Raw genomic sequence first — 8,582 nt, 5'->3', positions numbered from 1 at the left:
GAGCGGTTTTAAAGTCCAGTTGAGTACAATACTAATCTGACTCTTCCAGTCAGCCTGGGCCCATCTACTTTCAGACTGCTTTGGCGAGTGCAGGCTGCCCAGACAAACAGGGGTTATGAGTGGCTTGTGTTATCATACTTCTGCTTCCAGGAGTCAGTAGGCTAGAGTATGCAGGATCTTGTTAGTAAAACTAGACCAGGGGCTGCTAATTGTTCCATCGAGTTGTTCTGTCTTCTGCACAGGCAGCCCCAAATCATCTTACTTGTCAGTTACTTTTTACAAATGAATGTTCATGGATTACGCAAGGTAACCTGGAGTTGACAATATTAGCAGGGCTAGGTGATTTAAGGGTGCTTTAAGAATTACCAGCTCCAAGTGACAAGCGTGGATCACAGACTTTCAATTCACACCCGTAAGTCCTCCAAGCAAGAAAAAGAATGATGCACTTGAGGCACCTCACATTCTCACTACATGGAAGTCACACCCTGGAGAAGTTTTCCATTGCTCCTTTTTTGCCTCTTTTTTGCCTCTCTCAACAATGTGTTTCCATCAACCTTTCTTGTTGGCTTCTGTGTATTTCTGTTATTCACAGTAATTACCATGGCCAGACCAATGAAAGCTACATGGATACCCTGATCCGGCGTCTACAGCTGTATTCCCGGAACCTGGAGCACCTGGTTGAGGAAAGGACAGAACTATACAAAGCAGAGCGAGACAGAGCAGACAGGCTTAATTTCATGTTACTTCCAAGGTAACTGTCTGGGAGGAATTTCACTGGCACTTTATTTACATATATCACCTGATTCATGGGGAGTGGGGGTTGGGATTAGTATTAATCTTCTTTTTCCTTCCCCTCGAATCTGATCCTGCTAGGGAGGCAAGAAAAAGCAGCTGTCCCTGAGGTCTCCAGCCTATGGTGGAATTTCATGCCAACATGGTACTGGGACCCATTATCTTCCTCAACCTCTCCTCATACACAGGATCCCCCTTCCCAGCACAAACCTCTTTTTTACTCCATTCCTGGGAACACACAGATCTACAGGGATCCCACATCCCAGAGCTCTGTTCTGCTCCAGCACTTTGCTAGGTAGAAGGAGGGTTGGAGCTAGAGAGCTGGAGAGCAGGAGTGCAGTCCAACTTCAGTCTAGGGTTTAGCAAAGCAACAGAGGGGCTGAGGTGGGCTGGGCCATACTGGGCCAGACTGGGCTAGATGGATGCTTCAGAGGATGGTATAGGACAAGTATTACTGATATTATAATATCGGTAATAGCAGTAATTTTAGTATTGCGTACATTTGGAATCGTAAAACTATCCTGGTATGCCTTTATTAGTTTCAAGGGTATTTAAGTAGTCAGGGTACTGATTTTATGACTAATCTTTAAAAAAAGTGTCTGTTCCATCCAGTTTTGGGGAAAATTTGAAATGATCTGGCTGTGTAGGCTGTGCGACAAAGAATCCATGTTTCCTTCCACTCTTGTTCCTACCCGTCTATTATTGTCCCATTGTAGATGGAACACAGCATTGTGCAACACCTATAATTTTATGGTTCTCTTTCAGTTACCCTCTTCTAATATCACCACCAGGAACAGATATTCTCCTGGATTTAGAAATGTGAGAAAATGAAGATCTCTCTGAATAGATATTGACTATCATGTTATTGAATTTTTGTTCCATAAAATTATCAGACTATGATATCTCACCTGAAATCAGGATAAGGTGATTATCAGGATGAAATTACTTCTGTGCCAGGGAAACAGAGAAATATGTCTGTTCTTACTTATTATGTGGGTAGAACGTAGGTCTACACATCAGAAGTTTCAGAATTTCAGTTTTATATTGGACTTAATATCCCTATTTCTGACCTTAGCAAAGAAGCTCAGTTTCTTGTGCCTCAGTTTCCCCATGGCTATTAAGATTGGATTTTGTAAGGCTCTAGTGCATTAATTAACATTAGTAAGTGCTTTGAGGTCCCTGGCTGAAAGGCATTATGGGCATCTAAAATGCAATTACAGTGGCAGTTTTCAGCAAACTATTTGACGTTTCCTACACAGAAAGCAATGATGTGTTTGGGTTGCAGGAAAAAATACCTTTAATCTTAAACACAGACTACTAATCTGTCTTCCTGCCTTCTCTGTTTCCACAGGCCTGTAGTAAAGTCTTTGAAGGAGACTGGCCTGGTAGAGCCAGAGCTATTTGAAGAAGTCACCATCTACTTCAGTGACATTGTTGGCTTCACCACGCTCTGCAAATACAGCACCCCTATGGAGGTGGTAGATATGCTGAATGATATCTACAAGAACTTTGACCACATTCTTGACCATCATGATGTTTACAAGGTGATTAACTCCACATTTTTGCTCAGTTAACAACCAGGGGACACAAATCAAATTGGATGATGTGGCGGATTTGGGAATCTGCCTTCTAAGCAAAGACAAAAGAGAAGAAAACAGGTCAAGATTACCTCATTTCAATATGCTTTCAGTGTGCCTGCTTATACCAAATTTTCTATACTAGGTGGTCACAGATTCATTAACTGGAATGCTGGGTATAGTTATACACACTCATATACCAAAAAAGGTGCGAGCTACCTTAAACTAATCAGTCCTGCTGTCCAGGGAAGAAATATTTAATCACGAACAAGAGGATCTGATAAAATCTTTCTGCTTTTAACTAAATAATATATTTTCTATGTCTGCAGGTAGTGAGTTCTAATTTTGTTTCCACAGGTGGAGACCATTGGTGATGCTTACATGGTGGTGAGTGGTTTACCAAAGAGGAATGGCAACCGGCATGCAGTAGACATCTCCATGATGGCTCTGGACATCCTCAGCTTCATGGGATCTTTTGAACTGAGACATCTGCCGGGTCTGCCTGTTTGGATTCGCATTGGAATTCACTCTGGTACACAGTAGTGCTAGATCAACAATGACAATGTTGTTGCCTTGTTTTTGAACAGCATAGGCATCCATAGAAGATCTGGTAGTGCATCATACGCAACTGCTTTCTTCATGAAGAATCAGGTTGAGAACAATGTACCTGGAGGAAGAGCAACAGAAGTAAATAAGCCACTGGTTTGCTCCTCTGAAGTGAAACAGCCCATACCCATTCATTCATAGCTTAAGTCAGTAGCTAGGAAGAGCAACTGCTATTGTTCCTGGTATGATTAAGCCAGTTGTATCAAAGAAGCCTTCACAGGCAGCTCCTTCCTGACCAAAGTGGAGATCAGCCACGGTCAGATATGCTGGTCTAGCCACAAAATGCAGGCCTGTATTTTATGCTTTTGGAGGCAAAAGTTCTGACAAGTTCATGTGGGAATTCATGTTTTAATTAGTCCACAAAAGTAATTTTTCTCAAAGGGGAACTGCAGATAGCTCAAGCAGATAGCTCCCAAGTACTTTGGGAAATTTTATCTTTTCATTTTTGTTTGGTTCAACAACTACCTGACCACCAGCTGCCAGGGGAGGAACACATCAGTGAAAGTGACTGAGGCACCACTATGCACCCCTCCATGATGAAGCTTATTTTCTTTTCCTCATGCTTCCAAAACTGACCATTAGTAATTGTATTTTTTTGGTGCACAAAAATTGTGTTTAAATATAATGAATACTGTGCGGCCATGTCCTTTTTATACTCTTACTGGATTATGCAAGATGAACAGAGCTAGGCTTGGTTTGGAGTGGAAGGGGAGTCCCCCAGGTACTTTGGGAAGTGAGGTACAGAGTATTGTCATCGGTGAGGAATGTGGAGCTCCAGCAGGTACTGCACGGCTCTGCGACAGTAAGACACCTTCCAAACAAATAGTGTCTTGCTCCACCTTTTTTTCATTCTCTGCATCCCATTCTAGGTCCATGTGCGGCTGGTGTGGTTGGAATAAAAATGCCTCGTTACTGTTTGTTTGGAGATACAGTGAACACAGCTTCGCGAATGGAATCCACAGGCTTGCGTAAGGATTCAGTTTAGCTGTCAGTGTAACAGGACCAAACGCTATTTGTTAGTTTGTGACTGAAGTGTCTGTTTCCAGCTAAGAACAACTTATTGTCAGCTCACAGAAGTTTTAAAGATTAAGAAGCCCTATTTGGTTTGATTACCAATTGTTTCACTGTCCTGCTGGGCAATGAAGAATTGTTCCTTGTTCCTGCTTCAGTGCTGGTAATGGGGAGTACGTAGGCTGGTTCGCTGGCTGAGTTCCTCTGGAAGATATGATACTTATGTGTCTGGGATTTAATTTTACTCTATGGATGGTAGATTTTAGTTCGACCTAGAATTGTATTCCAGCTGACTGTATATTTTAAGTTGAAGCAATTATGTCTTCTACTTCACCATTAGGGAACTGTGCCAAGAGCCCGTTTGTCTTCCTTCTGCCCAGTGTCTTCACACGACTATTCTCTGTATAGGACACTCCCAATTCTTCTTTTCCCTTTTGGCATCTAAATACTACAGATACCAGGGTCATCTGCATTTTACATCAATGGCTGTACCAGCTCTTCCTCCCTAGATACAACGCTATGCAGTGGAGTCAGATACAGCGGTGTAATTGATTCTCATTTAATTTGACTCTCAGAGTTTATGCTGATAATAATTGGAGGAGCTTCTGCTATAGCACCAGTTTTCACATATACTTAATACGATTAGGTGGTACATTTCCAGACTGAGCTTTTGTTGTGTCTTTATTTTTTAGCTTTAAGGATTCATGTAAGTGGTTCCACTATTAACATCCTGAAAAGAACAGACTGCCAATTCCAGTATGAAGTGAGAGGAGAAACGTACTTGAAGGTAACCTTTACCATGTGCGTGTATGAACACAGAGAAGTGGGATAGTACAAAAGTATTATATAGCTGAGAGTACCCTGCAACTTAATTAACACTGGGGAAGGAAGGTTACAGATAAATTGGTATCACAGTCTCTAGTGGTTGAAGACACTTCCATAAAGACAGGGCAGGCAATGAGGAGCTCCCTCAGTCATAAATTAAAGCAACATAAAAATGTGGAGAATAAATTAAACATACCATTTGTAACAGAAAACTGTGGAGTGAATTAATCTGATGGAAGGGAAGCTGAATCTAATGTTAATTTGCTCATGCTCCGATATCTGGCTGTCTATCTATCAATCCATTTATTTCAGTCTATTATGCTTGGCAGGTGTCTCAGTGAAAGTGACGACGGCAGGCAGCACAGCTCACCTCTCCCACGGCATGTGTTTCAGGTCGCAGAACAAGGGAGCGGGTCTGCAGCTGCATCTCTCCCATTTTTCTTCTCACATCTCATTTTTAATCCTTTGCTGTGAACATCAGTGACTGAAAACAAGCAAAGGCAAACACGGCAATGTGCAATACAGTATTATTTAAGCAAATTAATGACAGGAAATTGCATTCTGATCCCTAAATTGTGCTTTCTCTTCTTTGTCATATATATTTAGGGCAGAGGAACAGAGATTACCTACTGGTTGACGGGTACTGAGGACAAGAAATACAACCTCCCCACACCTCCTTCTGTGTAAGATGGTCTTTCTATGAGAAAAGGGAAGAGAAATTCCCAGTCTTTGCACTTTAGCCTTCACTATTCCTCCCTGGCACTTGTGTTTTTTCATACCACTCAACTTGCCTTCAGTAGTTTGAGGCTTAACAGTATATGTGCATATAAACATGTGTAAATATTCATGACATCGGACTATGTGTGTGCTGAAGGTTATTTGTATAAGCGCTTACCAGGTTCATTTCCTTGGAAGGGAAATAAGACTTACAGGACAAGTTGCTGATGTGGTAAGTGCAAGAGATGGACAGAAAAATGAAAAACATTAATATTCCCAAAACTTTAGTCCTAATGGCACCTGTGTGTGACAGTACAGTGAGAGGAGAACTGCAACTGAGTGTGCAGCTCTGTAATACCATGTGATGCCTGCGAGCTTTTGCGGGGGAATCTGTAGGAGGAATAAAACTTGAGGATTTTGAGCAGTAATCTGCTAGAAGAGGCGAACAAAGTTACTATGGTATCGCATAGGCATAAAGTCTTTAAAAATTGAACAAAAGTTTACTTTCTAATATATGAGAGATAAGTTATCAAGAAAAAAATGTGAGGGTGATGTCCTGGAACTAAGTTATCATTTTGCATTGGTATTGAATAAAATATAGTAATGGTGGAAGTGTTGTTTTTGAGAAACTATGCAAAATTGAAGTCAGGATAACTAGTTGCATGTATTTCATGTGTATTTTGCATGCAAGTACTGCATTATTTCCTGCAAACTCACTAAATGTGGAAGTTCCTCACTTTCTACTCTAAACTCTTGTGTACAGTTGCTCTTACTAAGTGGGAATTTGCTGCCATCTGCTTTGAAATGACAGTGTTCCAGTACAACTTGAAGCAATTATATAAAGTATAACTGTTTGTCTCTGGGCTGAGCAGGAAATTACTCTTTTGTAAACTCAGAACTCCTTTTTTGAATTAATACGATCAGCTGAGACTATCAGAATTGTCAAATGGGCAGTTCTTCTGGAATTCAACTATTGAAAGTACCTCTCAAGCTGGATTACTGTGGTCAGTGATGTTTTTGTTTTCTCTTCCACATGTAGGCTGCGACTGATAAAATTGCCCCTTAAAATTGTCATCTGTGGGGTACTCCAGCAAAAGCCAGACACACTGCAGAAATTTATGAAAAGGTGGAAACTCTGTTACTGAAGGCCACCTGAAGTTGAATAGTGGAAGTGCTGGCACCAGTAATGGCGTTGAGAGCTAGAATCTATTTTGATTTGGAGTTAACCTAATTCATGTCTTCCTTTTCATGCAAATGATGCTGACATTTTTTTAAGTTCGGTAATGACACAGCTACAGACTTCCTGTGCAGAGACAGTGAGACGTACTATCTGGAAAAATCCCATGTAAATTCTGAATTCTGTTCCCAAATCCAGAACCTGAATTTGGCTCTGCCCACACTTTCTATCAGTAGTGTGTGAATGTCACAAAGATAAACATAGGATAGAAATGTTTAAAAACCAATGGGGATCTGGGGATCACTAAAAACATGTGAATCACTGAATTTTTTTTTTTCCATTCTGTCACTTTCAGGGAGAATCAGCAGCGGTTACAAGATGACTTAGCAGAGATGATAACAAATATTCTTCAGAAAAGAGAAAATGAAGGGTTCAAAACCCGTGAGCTTTCACGGGTAGCTAGCTACCGATCAGGTACCCTGGAATACCTGCAACTGGCCAGCACAGAGAAGTCTGCAACATATCTTTAAAACTGGATGTCTAGTATGAATCAAAAAGCCGCAGCACTTCTCTGGAGTACTTATGTGAAGGCTGGAGGCTTATACTCTCAGCTAGAGGAGAAAGAAAATACCTTTTCAAGCATCCTTTCTACCATCTGACCTGCTATCAGTAGATCAAACCTCTTTTCACTGTAATGTCAAAATTGTTGGATGACTTCAGCAGTTTACACATGCAGCCTGATTTGAGGTAAATGAAAATATCTGCACTTGAGTCTGGAAAATATTTTTTTTTCTTTTGGTTAGTTTTTTAAATGGGATAGCCTGTTCAATAATCCACTTCTGAAAATATTCACAGCAAAGCCTTAATTTGTCATGATTTTTAAATGTTGTATTTAATTTGTCATTTTTATTTGAAGAAAGATTTGCTGTAATATATTTGAAAATAACATTAAACATATCATATGTAAATCCTGGATATGTTACCATTTTGCTGCTTCTGTTGTTTTCCCCTGTGTCTTACATGTTTTGTTTAATCAAGTTGACTTTGTTCAAGAGACAACACTTCTGTTATTTACCTTAGGAGCTTACTCCAGAAGTTGTATGGTTTCTAAAGCTTATCTGAATCTCTTGGGCCAGTAAAATGAAACTGGAAATCTTGCAAAACCAGACACTTTCATATCTTTTCTCAACTTCTGCTTCTGTCCCCAAACCAGAAGTGCAACACAAATGAAGGAAACAAACTTATCTGAATTTCTTAAACCTCAGAAACTTTCAATTCAACTTCTGGGTGAAGTTTCACAACGGGGCAGAACTCAGGTTTTACTGAAATGACTTGCTCATTAACTGACACTATGACATTTACAAACAGTTTTAAAAAGCAACCAAAGCACAGGTGACGCAGGTAAAAGAAAATCGGCATTCACATGAAGAAGTTTTTGCAAAGGCCTCTTGTGTATTGGTGGCTTTCAAAGCAGAGCTACTTCTTTCACCATTGTCAAATATCGGTCAGTATTCAAACCATAAAACTTGGTGCAAAATCACTCTTTTATGGTTTTGAACAGCATTTTTACCCAAGTAAACAACCTAAAAATGTTTAAAAAGAGCAAACCAGTTGCCTGTGTTTTTTCTCAAAGCAGAGCTACTTCTTTCACCATTGTCAAATATCGGTCAGTATTCAAACCATAAAACTTGGTGCAAGATCACTCTTTTATGGTTTTGAACAGCATTTTTGCCCAAGTAAACAACCTAAAAATTTTTAAAAAAAGGGCAAACCAGTTGCCTGAGTTTTTTCTTTATCCACCTAAACTGGCTTTGTAAGAAGACACACACACAAAAAGAACAACCTAGGTGTAAATAGACAGATCTGAAGTGCAAAGA

General features: G+C 40.2%; 1 protein-coding gene across 1 annotated transcript in view; it reads left to right on the top strand.

Moving 5' to 3' along the window:
• GUCY2C (guanylate cyclase 2C (heat stable enterotoxin receptor)) overlaps positions 1-7,462 on the top strand; it is a 46,100-nt gene extending 38,638 nt beyond the window's left edge. Inside the window, exons 21-27 of the mRNA XM_009700687.1 lie at positions 593-751; positions 2,144-2,336; positions 2,727-2,901; positions 3,845-3,943; positions 4,679-4,773; positions 5,418-5,494; positions 7,061-7,462. Coding sequence (XP_009698989.1) covers positions 593-751; positions 2,144-2,336; positions 2,727-2,901; positions 3,845-3,943; positions 4,679-4,773; positions 5,418-5,494; positions 7,061-7,235 — 973 coding nt within the window. The 3' untranslated portion in view covers positions 7,236-7,462. The remainder of the gene's footprint in view (positions 1-592; positions 752-2,143; positions 2,337-2,726; positions 2,902-3,844; positions 3,944-4,678; positions 4,774-5,417; positions 5,495-7,060) is intronic.
• The last annotated feature ends 1,120 nt before the right edge of the window (positions 7,463-8,582 follow it).

Source organism: Cariama cristata, unplaced genomic scaffold (assembly GCF_000690535.1).
Source record: "Cariama cristata isolate BGI_N322 unplaced genomic scaffold, ASM69053v1 scaffold5435, whole genome shotgun sequence".
NCBI classification, from domain to species: domain Eukaryota; kingdom Metazoa; phylum Chordata; class Aves; order Cariamiformes; family Cariamidae; genus Cariama; species Cariama cristata.
Note: the sequence above shows the minus strand (reverse complement) of the source record. Positions and strands in the feature narration are given on the sequence as shown.